Genomic DNA, 19503 nt, shown 5'->3' with positions numbered 1-19503 from the left:
TCACTTAAATGGACTCTATACCCCAAACAAGGAAATGTTCATATGAATGTATCACACATATGAATGTGTCAGCAGTGCAGTTTTGTACTTCAGAGAAAAGCCAATTAATGCTGCCACTGTCAGGCAATCTTATGTTTTGTGATTAAAAAAAATTAAAGTAGGCTAGCTAGCCTACATCCACTCCCAGATAGCAAAGGGGCGTTGAATCCACGTTTGTTTGAAGCGGCGGAGGTTGATTCAACGTGGATTCAACGCCCCTGTGCTATCAGGGCTGGACATTGTCCACCGGAATGTTAGGTTTGGAATGTTGTGGCCTATAACGTCAATGTCAAAGGTAAGTAGATAGATTACCTCCTCTAGCCTAGCTCCCATGTGGCAAATCAAAACGGGTGCAACCAGCTTCAGAGAAAACGAAAGTCTAGAAACAGACTTGGGGACTTTGGTGTTGCTACCTCGTGGCACCTGCAGACATACAGTAGCCTACCTGAGTGTCTAATTTAAAGGAATGTGAACTGCTTAGGCCTCGTGACTGTATTTCATTGTCAGGTGGGCTATAGCTAGCTATCTTAGACTCAAAAATGAACGTGACAAATGCACTTTAATCTTTATAAAGGGAAGTGTAGTTAGCTCCTGAGCGTCACCGTGTTGAAAGCTGTTTATCAACTCACTCCCCGCCCCTGTGCCAATAAGACGGACCTAAGTTCCTGCTAGAGGACATCGCAGCACAGAGCGGCCTCAGGTAACAGGTGCGTCCCTAAATGTTTAGCCTACCTGTGTAAAGTAGCCTAGGTTAGCTTATCTATGAAATCACACCTGACGCAAAGGTCGTGTTTTTCATTTACTCTGCTACTACTTTTTAAAATGTTGGTAGAATACATTACCTTAGTAGCCTAGGCCAACATTATATTGATCTTAGATAATATCGGGATACTGCTCAATTTTAAGCGCTAGCGTACTTTTACATCGTGCAAATATTTCCTTGTATAGCCTATCTGCCTGTTTCTGCCGATTTATTTACAAAAATTCAAATGCATATAGGTACGCACTGCTATGGCTTATTTGCATTAGCTTTCAGAAGCTTTCCTCCTCTGCCCGCAAGGAAGTTTGTGTAGTCATTGTTTGTATGTTTTATTACAGCTGTAATTGTATTGGTTAACAATTAACTTGGCTTTATCAAATACAACACGACAGGCTGCAAAATGACACAGTAGGCTGGCTTACTTATGTAAAACTCAAGAGCTGTAAACAGTGTTTTTGAGACTGCGTAGCCTACAAAAGCGCATGGAGATTATAATTTTGCAACTAGAAACTAGTCTAAGTCTAACATTAACTTGTTTGAGTTTTCTCCCCAACGTTTTCTCTGGTAGTTCTTCACTGATCTGAGATAATGAGCGAACTACCTTAACACACCCTGTCTCTGTGTGTGGGTGAGATATAGTCCAGGCAAAGTAGCGTTTTACGACAGACTAATTGTAAAATAATTTTTTGCAGCTTAGATCATTTCTATGAGGTGTCCAGAACAACATACTAAAAGTCCTAAGAAATCCTAGTTGAGGAAATATGTTAAATTCTCATCAATCCAAGATGTGTGCCAATTAGACCAGGCAACAATAGGCCTACACCATCAATGGGGCTATTTTTTTCCTTTACTCCTATCAAAATTAAACTTTACACAATGAAAGTACCCATGAAAAGTATTTTTTTTTTGTATTACAAGTTTTTTTGAAAATGAATTTGAATATGCAAATGAGCTATACACTAATCAAATATGCCCAAAATACACCCAAATAGGCTTAATTTTTCCTTTACTCTTACCACAAAAACTGATTTAACTATATAAACCATATATTTTCTGGAAGGTTAGACCCTCAGGATGTGATCTAACATAGGTTTTGACCTTTCTCACCCTCCCCTTTACTTTGCTGCCCATTCATAATACATAGGATATGAGTAAATTGGGTATATGGCTCATACCTTTGGGTCTGTGCCATTTAGGAAAAACTGTTTCAACCATATAAACCATATATTTTCTGAAAGCTTATACCCTCAGGATGTGATCTAACATGACATGAAACATGTCCCATCCTCCTCATTAGTATGCTGCCCATGCATAACACATGGGGTATTGGTAAATTAAGTGTGTTCTGATACATTTTGGGTTGTACCATGAAGAGAAAACGAATTAAACCACCTAAACCATATATTGTCTGAAAGCATATACCCTCAAGATGTGAACTAACATGGATTTTGACATTTGTCACCCTCCTCATGACACGACAGCCCAAAAAGGTATTAGCCATATACACAATTTACCAATACCCAATGTATTATGCATGGACAGCATACTAATGAGGAGGGTGGGGCATGTCTCATTGTACCCATTGTAAAAAAAAAATGTTACCTTCCATGTATATTTTCACTGCGATGATTGATTGTGATAGGAGTAAAGGAAAAAATAAGCCCATTAGGGTGTATTTTGGGCATATGCGATTAGTATGCTGCTCATTTGCATATTCAAATTAATTTTCAAACAAACTTCTAATACAAAATGTTTTACTTTTCATGTAGACTTTCATTGTGTAAAGTTTTATTGTGGTAGGAGTAAAGGAAAAAAATAAGCCTATGGGGGCCTATATTTGATTAGTGTACAGCTCATATGCATATTCAAATTCATTTTCAAAGAAACTTGTAATACAAAAAAAATTACTTTTCATGGATACTTTCATTGTGTAAAGTTTTTTTTTTTTGATAGACGTAAAGGGAGAAAATAGTCCCATAGGGGTGTATTGTTGTCTGGCCTTATCCTGGCACACATCTTGGATTGATGAGAATTAAACATATTTCCTCAACTAGGATTTCTTAGGACTTTTAGTATGTTGTTCTGGACACCTAATAGAAATGATCTATGCTGAAAAAAAATATTTTACAATTAGTTCTATTTTTGGCTCCAAAATGGGTTACTTTGCCTGGACTAATAAGAATGTCACAATGAAGTCGCTATGTCTTGCTTCCTATTTTCTGTGTGCATCTGTACAATAAAAGACACAGCTTTTGGGCTGCAGAGTCAGATACTGATGGTGTGAGGAATTCTTCCTTACATTAGCAGGCTCTCCTCTTGGTACCAGAGTTTGTGGGCAAAGCCATACTACGTGGTTCTTATCTATATGTTGGGGTTACATTCCCGATAGTTACCAAAAATGTTAACAACAAACTCAACTTCCCTGCTGCAAACAAAGTTGGCTATATGCTTCGCCATATAACGAACCAGCTAGCCTTGTGATAACAAAATCTTTACCTTTTGTTTAGTCCACTGAAAGTTACATATCAAACGATTAAATACACAGTTATGGAGGAATTGTTTTGGGGAAGCAGTTGCACTATATCCCAGTTTTGCTGCCTTTAAGCCACTTAAATCCATAGCCTAGATGAGCATGGCCTACAACTTGACGTGATGGTGAAGCTACATGCCCAAGAAACGTCACGTCATAAAAGTTGTAGGCCTACTAAACGCAAAAACGTAATGACAGCCTGTTCGTGGTGGTGGTGTAGTGCTGCCTAATTGAAATGGTTTTGGCAAGGGGTATCTTATAGGCTATTCGGCTATTACGTGTGGCACATTTATTGGGCTTTTAGCCTCTTTTAATTTATTTGATGAGGAACTGATAAAGACTGAGCAACAGAAAGTCATAGTCGATACATAAATCGTTTATTATTATAATTAGGCTATTAGCCTACTATTACTTTACTACTATTACTGTTATTATTATTATTATTATTATTATTCGGATGAGGCAAAGGAATGTAAATCTGAGTCTGAAATGTTGGCTACAAACAGTCTATACTGCTGTAACTGCACTGCTGCTATTATTAATTGTTAACTTCCGGGAACTATTTGAGGCTTCCATTAGCTGCCATTGTTGGAAAAAAATGGAACATTAGCGTCAATGGAGTTGTCGCAACTCTACCTGGCTCTGGTTTCTGCATAATTTAGGCTACAATTAGAGGAGATAGTAGTTTAATAATCAAAAATGTGCAGTTACCAGGTCTTTGGACTATGGATGGAGCATCACCAGAGAAACATGAAGCAGCTGTCGCTTGGTTTTCTGGGTATCAGCTGGGTTATATTCTGAAGAATGGAATCATTCCAGACTGGTTCCATGGCATTATAACCAGAAAGTAAAGCCTTTTAATGTTTTTTATTATTATTAAATCATTTTCTCTATGACGGATACAAAATAATTTAAATTATATAGCCTACAATATAATTACTATTAAGCTGTGGATGAATTATGTCAAAGGGCTGCAGAGGATCTTCTGTCTCCCAAACCACCAGGATACTTTCTAATCAGAGTCAGTGAGAGCAGAATTGGATACACTCTGTCATATCAGTAAGTGAGCACCTTTAGTCTGCCTGTTGTGTGTTACACTAATATGCCACCACTGATTTTTTCATATTCTACTGTGCTAAGTATTGTATTCTATGTAAGGTAAATGGCTATGTAAATATATGTTGGTTGCACATCAGTTTTTTAGTACTCTAATTTTCACTTGCAGAGCTCATGACCGTTGCAGGCACTTTATGATCGATGTTCTGCCAGAAAATCACTACATGATTGTGGGAGAGAGCGTTCGCCACAAGTCTCTACAGGATCTAGTTGCTTATTATCGCAGGGTTCCTATTCTTCCTTTCAATGAATTAATTACAGTTGCTTGTGGTCAGGTAGGCCTATAGTATGTGTGAAAATGCCATATTTCTACTCTCACTCGCTGGACTGGTTCTGACAAAAATATTGATTCCCTTTTTTTTTACAGGCATCAAAGGACAAGGTTGATTATGCAGAGCTTCTCTTTGCCAAGAATCGTCATCCGACACATGGCCCCGGTGCAATGTCACCAAGCCCCCCTCAGTGGAACAGTAATGTTTCACTATCCGCAGCTGAGGACATTCCACCAGCGCTACCTTACCGGTCAACCACAACTAACAATGACACCCCAAATCAGAGTACAAATGCATCTCCTGTCCCTGTCTCATGTGGCCCCCCTCGACTTTACCCCTGTCTTGAGGCTGAACTGGGGGCACTAAGTGCCCAGATTGTGGTATGGACATTTCTCTTCCACCGATGTATGTCTTTTTCCATTCAGTGGACTGGTGACTGTATTGGAGAAATATTTGTCATTGTTGTTTGTTGTGTCATTTCATTTCACATTCAGGTTCAAGATGCAAAGCCTGTGCCATTACCCAGGAAAAGACATTGTGTCAACAACATACAAGTGGACCACCCACCAGAGCTACCTGCGCGGGACTCCTTGGATCCCAAAATGGAGCAGCCATGCACCATAATCAATGGACTAGGCGACTCCAGGGCAGCATGTAACGAAGGGCCACTGACTCAGCCTGGTACAAGTGTGGATCTGCACCAACCTAAAGCACAAGAGGCAAAATCTGTTAGCAACCTTACACAGTTAAGAAAGAAGTTTCAGAAGATGAGAGGGGCCTCGGAAGAACATACATATGCTGAGATCAATGACGTAGATGTGCAAAGACTACCCCTCCCAGGTTTAGGAAGCAAAGATGGAAACAAGACGGCTTCTGAAAATGAATATGAAGAGCTTCCAGCCGAGTCCTCTGACATTAAGCCCACATCTCCTCCGAGCCTCTCCTCTGGTGGTGTATCGAAATCGGAGCAATCACTGCCATTAGAGTACCTACCACCACCACCTTTTGCCCCAGGATATTAATGGGGGAACCTACTGATGTAAATAGCCTATATATCTGATTGAACCATTCTGTGATCAGTCAGTGGTCAGAGTAGTCCTATCTCAGATATAAATCTCTTTTCGTGCCCCTCTTGAATGTACAGTTATGTTTTCTGTATGGTGAAGCATATTATTTTTTAATTGTGGTATTTATATATTGTCTTTATTATCTGTAACTAATATGTCAGTCAGTAAGTAACAATTTCTTACTGTCATTGCTATAGAAATAGTAGAATTAAGCTGTGACAACTGAAGTGATTTATTGTCTGTTTTACATAAAGGAACTACAAAACTTTCCAGTTCCTCTTCTCATGCTTCTTCCCTCACTTTTATATAAGCTATTATAAGGCTATTAGTCTTCATTGCCTTCTGCTTCAAGTAGACTAAACTAAAAGGACAGTTGCATGTTACACAATTTAGTTTGAAAGGCTTATATTACCACCTAGTGGTGAGCTTTTCACATGTCTGTCGGACTAAAAAGGTGTGTGTGTGTGTGTGTGAATATTTAATTAAATTGGTGTATATTGTGGCAACAATGAGCCAATCAGTCTTGGAAAACTGTTTGAAACAACTAAGCCTATTTATTTTCACTTCATGCTAATGTAAAGTATATCTTGACATAAAGGCTATATCTAATTTTTATTTAGGCTACTTTTTATAACAAATGTATACCTGCCTAAAGCAAGCCACCCCATGTCATGAGGCAATGCAGCAAACCGTTAAAGTTAACACTAAACAACATGAATAGCTCTAAACTTGGCTGCTCAAATAAAGAAAATGACTAGAGTATGTATGACATCATCAGCATGTCATAGCAAGTCAGAGAATGAGCTAGCTTATCTTGCTGGCTATGACTGGAAATTAGTGTTGCTCGTAGCTGTTGTTGCAAAGGCATGCGACTAACTGCATCATCAGAGAGAATCTACTAAAATTGTTTTTATTTGCCATTTGTGTAATTCTTATTCACCTGGGAACTTCAGTCAACGTGAACAAGCTAACTTAACAATGTCTTTCGTGCCTGGCCAGCCGGTTACTGCTGTTGTGGTAAGCTATGTTAGCATTTTTACGGACACAATTCATAGTGACGTTAACGTTTATATTATTTACCGTTTAATTTGCTCGTGAGCTTCAAGAACAAGTTGTGACTTCTGACATTAGATTAACGTTAAAGTGTGTGTACCTTGTTAATAACTTGGGAAAATAGGTGAAAAGCGGCTCAATTACTTGTTAACTTAAGCACGCTAGCTTGTCGCTAACTATTTATTTGACCAGTCAGCAACATTAGTTCTTCAAAGGCCTAGGACGAACCTAAGTATTAACTTAGTGTTGAAGTATTTTTTGATGAATTTACGGACTATTGCATAAAACGTATCGAGGTACCCACCACCGGTTAACTTTTCCCTTTCCTTATTACCACTAGCCTTAAAAGTAGGTGTGGTGGAGATGCGTTTCTTTATTGCCGTTTTTTTACGCTTTCATTCACAGCGTCGCGCTTTATCTAACAAGTTAATTGAATTTAGCATGCTCATTGTGTTGTAGTTAGCTTCCAGTTCTATTATTTAACTTAATTTGGTGTATTGTTCATTTCCAGCAACGAATCGAAATAGTCAAACTACGACAGGGTGACAACTTGATTTTGGGCTTCAGTATTGGAGGAGGAATAGATCAAGATCCAGGACAAAATCCCTTTTCTGAGGACAAGAGCGATAAGGTAAGATATGTTCTGAGTGACATTCCTGTGGTGGTCTGATGATATTTTTTTCAGCAGATGGGCTAGTAGCAAAGATGCACTAGTAAGCTACATCTTGCCTACATTCGTCGTGTCTTTGTAAGAGAGTTGACTCCACCCAGTGATAACTAATCGATGAATCACTGAAGTACAGCGAGGAGAATTGAGTCCTCTTAAAGGCACCGCAGATCATAGGTAGTGAATAATGAAATTCATGTAGGCCTAATATAATAATGGTATAGTCTCATGATTATTACGTTGTCTTTTATCAGGGTATCTATGTGACAAGAGTAACACCAGGAGGACCAGCAGAAGTGGCAGGTCTGAAGATGGGAGACAAAGTAATGCAGGTTGGAAAGCTTTAAGTTTGCATATTTTCATTAAACAAGCTCTTGCCATGCTACAAGCTACAGTCCCAAAAAGACACATTGACGCTCTTCTATCCTGGGGACGTCATTGATTACTTTGATGCTGTTGCAGTGGTTGGTTACCTGTATGGCATGTTATTACTGTATGCATTCATTGTTTAAAGTAGCCTACAGTTTGCCCACCAGGTGTTGCTATATACCAGCTTTCATGGCCACACTTCTAATAAGTCTTGCGCCATGTAGTCAAACCCCCATCCTCCCACACACACACACACACACACACACAAACACACATACACACACACACACACACACACACACACACTAGAGATGCACCGATATGGAATTTTAGGGCCGATAACGATAACCGATATTTATTGGTTTGTTGTGGCCGATACCGATACGATAACCGATAATATTACTCTTGAAAAAAAATTGTGAAAAGTGATTTGGGGAAAGCATTTAATAAGCATAATTTTATTGCAGTAATTTTACCTACCACCAAATGATGGACAGAACTCATAATAGTCCTCAATAGTACAACAGTCAACATAACAGTAGCCTAGCCCTACAGTATGTGTGGCTCCTTTAAGTGAACCTGACGTCAGTGAATTGCGAGTGAGTGGCTAGAGAGTATGAATCGTTTTCATTTAGGACTAAACACTCATAAACGGCTCAGCTGGGAATAAGCTACAGTATAGCGACCAAATCAGAAATTGTGAGTTTGAACTGCAGGTAACTGAATAAAGCTGCAACTCCTCAGACTGTATCTTATGTCCGTCTACTCTGTTGCGCACAACCTGCTGCAGCAGAAATGAAAGGGGTTAGCCCCGAAGGTTTTAATAACTTATTATGATGACCTGTCTGGAACTGAAGCAGGAATGGTTAGCATATTTCTAGGTAATAATACAAAACCCAAGCTAAAGTAATGCAAATATAATACTAAAACACAACTTAGAACTAGGCCTACTTATGTACTCGTCCTACTAACGAGTTTGTTTATTTGTTTCCCCGACCAGCGCGGTAAAGTGCAAACACATCAGCACAAGACAACTCTAGATAGGGCTGAGCTCCGCTCTGGTAAGGTTAAATGGCGGATCATTCACGAGAGGATTTTGAGATGCACAGATTCCCAAATGAACGCATATCCACAGATTTTGTTAGAGTGGTGACATTCACACCGCTGACATTATATTGAGGAAAAAGTATAGCCAACCAAGCTCAAGTAGCTCAGTGTAGCCAGACGGACCTTACGTATACGATATATCGTGCATCCCTAACACACACACACACACACACACACACAATATATAAATGAAACCCACTGTAATGTGAAGAAGCCCCAATATATAAGGCTACTCATATTTGTTTCATGTTATAAAACAATTAATTTGTTGGCGGTAAGGATTCAATGTCTACCTTACAACAGGTTAATGGTTGGGACATGACAGTGGTGACTCATGACCAAGCTCGCAAAAAACTTACCAAGAAGAATGAAGACGTGGTGCGGCTGTTGGTGACCAGGAAGGGGCTGGAAAATGCTGTCAGAAACGCTATGATGTAATAATGATGACAAACACACTCTCATTCAAGGGGATTTCAATCAAACAATTATGTGGCCAGCTGTAATTGGATCTGAATGGGATGCAGAGGCTAGAAATTATCTGAGTTTTAGGAAAGGAATCACATGCATGAGTGAAATCACATCTGCGGGGAACAACTAGCTCTGCATTATCTGCCAAAGTTCAAAGCCATTCTGACAAGGTATTAGAGCCTACTGTACAAGTGGCCTCTCTCTGACCGTTATTTTTGTGTGCGTGATTACTTTTTTTGTGTGCATGATTACTTACACATTCTAATATTTTTCGTTTTTTGTTTCGTTTTGATTTTTATGTCATTTTTTTATATATATATATAATCAGTAACACTAATTAAAGAACTTTTTTTCTAAGTGTCATGTTATAAAAACAATAGGACAACAGTGTTGACTGTTTCTTTAACTTTGCTCAAACCAAACTCACAAAATACCAAGAGATATAATTTTCACAGGCCTGTTATTTCCTCTGCTCTTTTGTGTGTGTATACACTTAAGGGGAGAAATCAAATGACAAAATGAAAAAATTATATTGTAATCTAACAGCAGACACTTTTCAGCCAGGAAGGATTTGATAGCCCTAAAATCATACCTGTAGTTTAAACACAAACACAACATTCCTCTATGTGCCATTTTTCATAAATGTATAGTCGTACACTTTGTGTTCAGTGTGCGTTACGTGGCTGATATGACTGGCTCCGCAACAACTTTGTATATCAAATGAACAGTTACACATTCTCTTCTACATTATGGAATTCATGATTATATAGTTGACCCACACACTCATCTCACTCAACCTTTTATACACCCAGTTTGTGTTTGTCATGTATCTAAGTGCTATTTTTTTTCATACTAAGTGCATGAAATTGGTTCATGTTATCTTTTATTTAGGCCACTACATGATTGTTTCACAGTCACTTTGGTTTTGGGGTAAACTTTCCCTCTACCTTGTAATGCATCTATGCATTTAATGCAAGTACTGTCCATGAAATTCCAGAACTGTAATAATATACAATGTTGATCATACCCTTCTGAAGATGTTTCTTTATGTCCATATAATTCTTGTTTTGAGTTTGTTTTACTTTTAATGTTTCAATTGGGAGCTGGCCACACTGTCTTACTTCATTGACTATCTTTATTTCAATCACTATACACTGGCTCTCTTTTGTAAGTGTCCTTTCTTTAACTGATTTACCTGAACTTGCTGCAATCTTTTACTGGTAAAATCAACAGTTTTGATATTCCGATTTTGACATTTGATTGTATATTTTTATATATGGACTATATAAAATGATTTAGTTAAATGGTGTCTCATTTTTGTGCATTTATTTGAACAATCTTCAGAATGCTGTTTGAGTGAACTGCAAACATAGGTTCCATTGAAAAGAAATTATCCAGTTGTTGCTCTTTGCCTAATACAGATGTAGGCCACATTCTCCTAGCCATGTCTGTATGTTTTTTTTATCCCCATTCACTGTTAAGGCTCTAAAAAGCCTTCCTGTATCATCACATCAGCTTGAAAGTAATCAGGTGACATTTCAAAGCATGGAATCCATTGGGTGACCTTTCACCATGTACAGTTATTTTGATATGAGGAGAATATCTTCTTTCATCCCCTAATGTTGCCAGACAACAAAAAAACAAATGGTTTCCTTTCAACTTCATATGTGTGTACAACCTTCTCATCTTAACTATAGTAAATAGCAATTATCCTGCGCTACACAAGCCTGCTCAGTCTGTGTACTCAAACTGGTATACACATATAGCGTCAGGAGACTGGCTATTGCAATCTTCATCCATTCAGTAACACCTCGTACTACACCATCTTGTGGGATAGTGGTGGGATGTATTGTCATGAGTATGCTAACGCAGGCTACTTAACATAGTCCATGACCTCATACGATAATTGAGGCTGATGCTTGGCAAGACCCATCATTACAGCTTTCAACATGGGGTGTTGCTTACATAGTGGAGCATATAGATTGACATGTTCATAGGTGCATCTAACTACTGATTTAGTATTAGATCGTAACTGGGCTCTTGTCAGTGAAATTAATAAAGGAGCCACATCTAATGTCTTCTCTGATGCATTGTTTGGCTGCCTAAGGGAACCATGCCTCATTCCACTTGCTTAAGCAAAGAGGCAGGTGTACATGATCACTCACGACTATTTTCAAGAAGAAAAAATATTATATTTTTGGAAAAAGGTTGGAACAAAACCTGACAGTGTATGTTTATTGTCTTGAATTTGCATGCAAAACAGTTTTAGAAACAACAAATAAAAAATAATTATGTTTTGTATACAGTAACCACAGCACATCTTTGGGAAAATACCTGTGTTTCATTTGAAGGTGTATAATGCAGCAAACTTTATCAGCTTGTTTCATGTTTGCAGCAGAAGGAAAGTCGGTATTGCGTTTAAGCAATATTTCCCAGTACTAGGGACTGGATTGACTTACAGCATAAAACATATATTGTAAATACGTCATCACATGAGTAGTAATTTCATAATTTGTGTAAACTACAAATGCACACGTGCACTATGCATTTTGCTATAGTGCAAGTACATCATTATAATGTCTAAATGTGGATCATGGTTTACACCTCCCACACATTGGCAGAGTAATTTTGTTTCCATAGTGATGCAATCTGCTGTTATTGCCGTGTTTCTCCATGTAGGCTACTGTAAAATATCAATTCAGTTGCAGATTATTGTGCTATGTTTCCTTAAATGAGACCCATTTTGTAGTTTTGTATTAGCATTATAAGGGAGTTTCACACCATTTCTTTGCTTTTATTTCCTGTTTTGTGTGTCCCCAGCCCAGGTTTTGCATTCAGTTCAAATAGTGTATTTTACACTGCAGTGTGCACATGTGTTCTTATGATTTCTGTACTATTGTTTTGTAGATTCCTTCATACTGTGCCTATCAGCAGTATGCTGTTGTTGGCACGAGCTTAAAATCTTTAAAATCTACACAGCATGCACATTTCTTCAGCATTTTAACAAATTCTGTCAATGGATTTCCATAAGGCTGTATCATAATATACTTTGAGGAGGACATGTCCCCCCAAATATTCAGAAATGCTCAAAATGCCCTTATATCAATACTCTAATACCCCCCCTCTTTGTAAGCTCTGAATGCATTAGTTTACATGATCACATGGAACCATGGTAATACAGCCACAGAAGGCAAGGCAAGGCAGATTTATTTATATACACTCTAAGAAATGGAAGTACCAGTGTGTACCTAAGTCGGTACAAATGCTTGTCGCTGGGGCAGTACCCTTTTGAAGTACAATACTGTACCTATGAATGCAGGTACATTTGTGTACCCTAGCCATCTGTACCCATCAAGGTACACTTGTGTACCTGCAATGACTAAAATGTACCTGTATATATCATTATCACATAGTACCCTTAAAAGGTACTATTCTGTACTTCAAGGGTACAACCCCAGTGAAAATTTAAGGTGGTATAACTAAAATATATGCACAACCAAAAAGTACATTTAAGTGTTTATTCTGGGGGGATATTACACACAATACTTCACATGAATACAGTTACAATAAATGTTAACAGGTTCATATTAAAAACACATTCATATCAAAACATCAAAATATCTTATATCCATATCAATATACATATTCACGTAAAACATGTTATGACTCTTAATGTAAGTGTAAATAATAAAACACTTTGGTTTACAATATTTTGCCTGAATAGCCACATTGTGTTTATACGCAGAAGGAAAAAAATATATTAATTTGCACGATAGCACTAATAACACCTTTATATGATCTATAAAATACCAATATTTGAGCTAGTAATTACTCCAACAAACCTTGTATGCTTTCAAGTTCATGTTAATACTCGTGTATGTGACAGTGATGAAAATACAGTATCTGCTTGCCATAACCATTACACGTTGCAAAATTAACAAAGTCCTTGCAGTAACTTAGTAGCTATGATCTTAGATCTCATTCACAGTGCATACACCATAGAATTGAGTGAACGATATGTGTGATGTAATGAGTCATATAGCGACATTTTAGAGTAGTATCTCAGAAAACAATGTGCAAGCCTTTGGGAAATATTAGCAAGCCTGTAAAAATTTACAATATATTGTTACAATGTTCATTACCTCACCAATAAATCAATCAATCAGAAAATACACTCCAATCCTTCCAATCATGAGGCGAGCCACTAAAAAGGCAAGAGTCTCAAAAGGCACCAAAGTTCAATTTCAAAAACTGGCAGAAATCCAACATATTCTTCAGGAGAGTGTGCTAAGTAAAGGTCAACAGCAGTAGAGGCTGCTGTTTTCCCCCTCTTCAACTTCTGTTCCTCTGCATATATCCACTTTGACTTAGACTGGAACCTTACTTGATCTACAGGACGTTCACATATTTTCAATAGCAGTGGTAGCCTCACCAATGACAGCAGGGGTTTTACATCTGTTTGAAGCAAAATGCAAACACAAACCTCAGAATAAGATTTTTTTCAACCACACAAATAAATAGCCTCAGACAGATTGTGTAAAATACCTTGTCTAATACATGTATGTAACTATATGAATCTGCTCACCTGGCATAGATCAGCGTTGAGTCATTACAAGTTCCATGGAGAGGCTGACTCTCCCAAACTTCTCCTTACTCCTTTTCACCGTATCTTCATGAACAAAAGCTGCCTGCTCCACTATGTGTTTGAGAGACAAATGCCATGCAATAGAATAATATAATTAAACAAAATGACACAACAATGAAATAGCACAAAGATAATCTTAACCAATATATAAATTGCTATTGGACAAAAAAAAAATCTAAAAGTTGTCTGTATTATTATAATTTGCATAATTTATTATGCAATACTTTTCTATATGTATTTAACATCAATAAGAAAAATACCATTACAAAAAAAACACCAAGTTGGGTAACTTACGTAGCCATTAGATCCTTTAGGAAAGGTAAGCTTACTTCCAAGTGGCCATGTTCTGCCTTGGTGGGTATCTGTGAGAAGGATTAACGTTAGATTTACTTTAGACCATTATCAAGCTCTGAGTAACTTTATAACATTATAGAATGGTTCTGAGTTGCTCCCTCTAGCTTCTAACTAGATAAGCAATGACAACCAGGATGTTCTGGTGAACATAGGCAACTCAACTAATTAATTTTCACCTAAACAAAATGACAGTGTTGAGAGTGATCATGCTTACTGCATGTATGCACTTACCAGGCTTCTTTCACCTGCACTACCGTTGATATTAAACCAGCCTTTCAGGGAAGTTAGCAAGTATGTATGGCTAACAGTGCTAGGATATGCTCATATATCTATGGGCTAAGCTAGTTAGGATAATGATTGCTAGTGAAAGTTGGCTTTAATGGCTTCCACAAAAACTTAACATTGACATGGGAAATAGTAGATAAAACACACACACAAATCATTTCATCACGATAGTCATGCATTATTGAAGGAGTTTGAACTCCATTTAAAAATATCTGAATTCATAGCTAACCTAGGCTAAGTTGCTAGCGAATGCTAATGTTAGCCTTTAAGCCAACAATCTGACTCCATTACTGTAACAGTAGGCTATTTACAATGTACAAACCAAATTTTGATAAATTGCAACTACACCTTACCTCTGAATAGCTTTGCCTCCTCTTCCACAAAGATTATTCCATCCTGCACATGTGTTTTCTCACACCAAGCTCCTCACTGAAAGTTGCTCCATTTCTTGGTGAGTGAGATGAACAAAGTTGAGGGGGAAAATAACGGTTGCTCCCGTCCCGAATCTCCTCCCCCAACAACTTTTGAGTGACAGGCCATGTACTTTTTGTACCCTTAGGTACAAATATGGTCCCTTTGCGAAAAGGTACATTAATGATCCAGGAACGGTACATATTAGTACTTTAGGGGCTCAATTTTGTTCCCTTTAAGGTACAGGGTCAAAAGTTGTACCTAAAAGAACAAAAATGTACCCCAACCGTACCCCTATTTTTGAGAGTGTAGCGCATATATTTATATACCGGAAAATGCCACTTTGTAAAGATGTATTTATAATCTGAAGCACATCTGCAGTAATAAGATGCAAGACAGATTTAAAAAAGCTACTGGGTAAGGTATCCAGTTGGGAGGTAGCAGAACTGAGATTTTGAACCGTTTTAATTAGTGTTTCACAGTTGATAGGGCTGAATTCTAACATTTGGTGTATGGGTCTTCTTTCAGTAGCTGGCATTTCTAAAACAAGAGTTGTTAGCAAGTGTGTTGTTATGTTCAGTCTTATTTTTTCAATTTTGCTACTGAAAAAGGATGCAAACTCCTCACATTTGTCAACTGAGAAAAGTTCTGGTGTTATGTCAGTTGGGGGATTTGTTAACCTCTCAACAGTGGAGAAAGCACATGCAGATGTTGCACAGCCAAGTTTTTGACCACAATATCTGGACTTATTTTCTATACCAATGCACAGATTTATGTTCATATTATTATAATTGGTAGTAATTTGTTCAACCCTCACTGACTTAAGATAGAATGGCACACTGTAATGAGAAAAACAGTATTATTAGACATTATTGTTTAAAAGAAAACATAGCCTATACACATATCACTCCATGTGTTTATGACTTTGTACATAATAGAATGCCAGGAACTGATTTCCCCCATCATGCACATTTGGTCCCCCCCAATGTTGACTCCATGACTACAGCCTTGATTTCCATGCCAAATGTGAACAATCCTTCATAAACTAACTAACTGACTAATCATCAATCTACGGGACGCCAGAGGTGTCATTGCAAGATATTTTTTGAGAGAAAGTGTGCTCATTTTACTATATGTGTGTGCTCATTTTATTAAATTGTGTGCTTGTTGTACTAAATTGTGCTCTCATTTTACTAGATTGTGCACTCAATTTAGTAAATTGGGTACTTGCTTTACTAAATAGTGCACTCATTTTGCTTAACTGTGGGCTCATACCTTAAATTGTGTGCTCATTTTATTAAATTGTGCAATGAGCTGTGATGGAAAGATACTTTTTTGTCATGATCAACATTCTTTCTTTATCATCTCAGGTGGCATATTTTGTTTTTGTCCAATGGCAAAAGGATTCTCTCTCTCTCTCTCTCTCTCTCTCTCACACACACACACACACTCACACTCTCTCACTCTGTTTACTTGTGAGGGAAATATACCATTCAATCACTTATGTTTTGCACAGGCAATAGAAATGGTGACCATACTATCAGCATGTGATGCAGATAATTTATTGCAGGGTTGCATGTATTTGAGTTGTTAACACCTCACTTGCCACTTACTAGATGGACAACAATGATACATCAGAACACTGATATAAATTCCATATCATGATTTATATCTATTGAGGGAAGAGAAAGGGAAGTCAAGGGGGGGAAAGGAAGATGGGACTAGGAGGAGTGGCTCATGCAAGCAATAGCACCATGATGGGGCATAGCTTATATTGTACATCTTAGCCTACTTTGTCTTGAGTAGCCTAAGTAGCCTATTGATAAGAGTATGTGTTTTTTAAACAAATTTATAGTGTAGGACTATGCAGTTGGCTACAGGAGATGTAGGTCAAAATATAAAATAGGTCTATATTTTCTTAAAGTCAATGGACTGCAAACAGTTGTTTTGTTAAGCTTAGTTATAGCACATCCATACTGGGGGGTGGCTGGCAGCAAAATGGCCTAAGACATGTGTAGGTGGAGGAGTGGGCAGAGAGGCGGTGAAGGTCAGTAATATGTGTATCCCTTGAGCTGCTCTAACAACACCCTAAGCAATTGGAGGAGGGCATGTTGTCATGGTAATAGGAGTACCAAAATGTAATCTGCATTTTGTTACTATTTCCAAGGAAACGATTAAATCTGCAAACAGATTGGATGGCCTGTTACAAATAATGTAACGTTAGTGACACACCAATGGTCTGAAACAGGCGAAACCCTAGACATTTCATTTTCAAGTAAAATGAATTTATGAAAAATCCATCATCATAATATTTCACCAGAACACACACACAGTTTAGCGGGACGCTGTTGAGATTTTTTCCCCTGACGGGCAGCAGCAGGTGGCTTTTCTTCTCGCCTGAAGAATCCTTAACCTAGTGCTATCCTTCCCACGCAGACCTCTGTTCGCGTATGAGGCGGGTTTTCATTGGGAGAGTGAGGAAAAGCGTTCTTCCTCAAAAACGGCACACGAGGAAGTAGAAAAGGCAGACTTCTTCTTCATCTTTACATCACTGACTGAGAACCTTACTGGCTGAGAACTAGCCTAGGCTCCAAACTTGCTCAAGCGCGGCGGATGACACTTTTGAAAACGGGGTAGGCTATGTGGTGAACTATAGGTTATTTCATTACTGAGTGAAAATTTTCATAAATTACATGATTTCATAATTTAATAACTTAACTGTTTGTTGTTGATGTTGTTGTTTTTACCTATTGTCTGAGGTAGCGAGCGCATTTGGTTAGGTTATAAAATTGTTGTGCATGTTTCTGTCTTTGAATTTTATGTGGAAAGTATTGCATAGCCTAATAGGTTGCTATAAAGTGGTGCTTTTTTAAAATTAATTTTATTCCACAGCTCTGTTGGCTATTGAACGGTGAATCAGTTTATTTTTTGCAAAATAACTGCAAGTATACGCACTGACACTCAGTCAGCATCTTTCTTGGCTGTCACTGTCTAGTAGTAGTATCCTAGTGACAACAAGGAATTGGGTTATTTTGCACAGGACTACCCCTAGCCTTTGTAGTGTCCATTCTTGGCATCTGTTCTCAGTAGGGGACAGGGTAGCTTTGGGGGTGGGTGATGGTGGCGGGGGAGACTTCTGAAGGTCAGGTCAGACAGGTGATGGTCTCACATTTATCAGCACATGAGGTCCTTAGAGTCTTGCCACTATTAACCTTGGTAGTACAGGTGCTACACCTGCCTGGTTCTGGTCATAGTAGCCTTTACAGTGACATCATGAGTGGTGAGTACAGACTCTTCGCGTGGTAATGGGTAGTGTTTGGTTGTGTGACAATATGGATTTGACTTGAACAGCTGTGTAGGGTAGCTTTTGTGTGTTGAATTGAAGCACTTGCAGCTAAGGCACTTGTTCTGAGATTGATAAAACAAGATACATTTAACCTGCAATGAATTAAAAAAAAATGTATTAGCCTATGTCACAGATATTTCATAACTGATGTCAAACGCTGTATGTTGTTATATAGGATTATCTTAGATTTTGGGGGGTTGAATTGAAGAAAGACCATTTATCATACACTGCAAAAAACTGCTTATCTAATTAAATCTAACCAAGATTATTAGTCTTATATCAAGATAAAAATAACTAGTTTGTTTTGTTTTCAGTATAAAGAGACTTACCTAGCGCTTTCTCGTGAAATCATTTGACTTACTTTAAAAAAAGTTTGACTTATTTTAAGACATCTCATCCTAAAACAAGCAAATTTTTCTGCCAGTGCGTTAAGCAAATTTGTCCTAAAAACAAGCAAATTTGTCTGCCAGTGCGTTAAGTAAATTTGTCTTGATAAGACTCCTTAAAATAAGTCAAAGTCTTCTTAAATTAAGTCAAAATGATCTTACGGGAGAGCACTAGGTAAGTCTTTTCATACTAAAAACAATACCAAATAGATTTTTTGATCTTATTACAAGATTAATAACACTTGGTTAGATTTCATTTTTTGCAGTGTGGGCAACAGGGTTTCCTAGCAGTATCCTGTTGCATTTGACAATCATTCATCTACGTTAACGCTACTGCTACAGTTCCCTTGCACATGCACACTCTGTTGTTAACAGTGCTTTTGCTTTAGAGAGAGGGAACTGAGGAGACCACAGCTGACTGAAGTACAGCGGTCTCCAGTGGGGCTCTCATGCAGCATTAATACCCCTCGGCTGGGTGTCTGAAACAGAATTGGCAATAGCCAGCACACCAGAGAAACACTCTGTATGTATAATTGGCACCTCCGCTCTGAACAGAAGGCAGGACTTACAGGACTGGAGTCACAAATATACAAAAAAATCAAGTAGACCATGCAAGAAGACAGAGAAA

At 38.0% G+C, this 19503-nt stretch overlaps 2 protein-coding genes and 1 long non-coding RNA gene across 5 annotated transcripts; 2 read left to right on the top strand and 1 right to left on the bottom strand.

The window, feature by feature from the left end:
- Positions 1-194: 194 nt before the first annotated feature.
- Positions 195-6052, top strand: hsh2d (hematopoietic SH2 domain containing). 3 transcript variants are annotated; one of them, XM_076278672.1, is made up of 6 exons: positions 195-334; positions 4037-4176; positions 4299-4388; positions 4555-4720; positions 4813-5097; positions 5212-6052. In XM_076278672.1, the coding sequence occupies exons 1-6, from the start codon at positions 305-307 to the stop codon at positions 5737-5739; spliced, it is 1239 nt and encodes a 412-aa protein (XP_076134787.1). In that variant the 5' UTR covers positions 195-304; the 3' UTR covers positions 5740-6052. The 3 variants fall into 3 exon arrangements, with proteins under 3 accessions (XP_076134787.1, XP_076134789.1, XP_076134788.1); XM_076278674.1 differs by lacking the exon at positions 195-334 and adding an exon at positions 351-739; XM_076278673.1 differs by lacking the exon at positions 195-334 and adding an exon at positions 351-746.
- A 521-nt stretch (positions 6053-6573) lies between these two features.
- On the top strand, positions 6574-9621 carry tax1bp3 (Tax1 (human T-cell leukemia virus type I) binding protein 3). Its single transcript, XM_076278671.1, has 4 exons — positions 6574-6801; positions 7349-7468; positions 7759-7836; positions 9284-9621. The coding sequence occupies exons 1-4, from the start codon at positions 6763-6765 to the stop codon at positions 9416-9418; spliced, it is 372 nt and encodes a 123-aa protein (XP_076134786.1). The 5' UTR covers positions 6574-6762; the 3' UTR covers positions 9419-9621.
- A 3414-nt stretch (positions 9622-13035) lies between these two features.
- Positions 13036-15445, bottom strand: LOC143116374 (uncharacterized). The gene is made up of 4 exons (XR_012985774.1): positions 15086-15445; positions 14388-14455; positions 14034-14144; positions 13036-13903 (listed from the first exon to the last, which is right to left on the bottom strand). It is a non-coding gene; the product is annotated as an uncharacterized LOC143116374 (long non-coding RNA).
- Between the last annotated feature and the right edge of the window lie 4058 nt (positions 15446-19503).

This window comes from Alosa pseudoharengus, unplaced genomic scaffold (assembly GCF_046254945.1).
Source record: "Alosa pseudoharengus isolate Yale_2024_CS ecotype anadromous, Long Island Sound unplaced genomic scaffold, YU_APseudo_1.1 YU_APseudo_1.1_scf_11, whole genome shotgun sequence".
Lineage (NCBI taxonomy): Eukaryota > Metazoa > Chordata > Actinopteri > Clupeiformes > Clupeidae > Alosa > Alosa pseudoharengus.
The sequence above is the reverse complement of the archived record's forward strand: the minus strand, read 5'-3'. Positions and strand labels throughout refer to the sequence as shown.

What these genes read in the sequence shown, in the direction of transcription:
- hsh2d (XM_076278672.1), top strand. Translation starts at nt 305, where the DNA reads ATGTTGTGGCCTATAACGTCAATGTCAAAG. An exon ending in CATGGCATTATAACCAGAAA is followed by an intron (nt 4,177 to 4,298) that starts GTAAAGCCTTTT and finishes ATTATGTCAAAG; the next exon opens with GGCTGCAGAGGATCTTCTGT. An exon ending in GGATACACTCTGTCATATCA is followed by an intron (nt 4,389 to 4,554) that starts GTAAGTGAGCAC and finishes TTTCACTTGCAG; the next exon opens with AGCTCATGACCGTTGCAGGC.
- tax1bp3 (XM_076278671.1), top strand. Translation starts at nt 6,763, where the DNA reads ATGTCTTTCGTGCCTGGCCAGCCGGTTACTGCTGTTGTG. An exon ending in CTGAGGACAAGAGCGATAAG is followed by an intron (nt 7,469 to 7,758) that starts GTAAGATATGTT and finishes GTCTTTTATCAG; the next exon opens with GGTATCTATGTGACAAGAGT. An exon ending in TGGGAGACAAAGTAATGCAG is followed by an intron (nt 7,837 to 9,283) that starts GTTGGAAAGCTT and finishes ACCTTACAACAG; the next exon opens with GTTAATGGTTGGGACATGAC.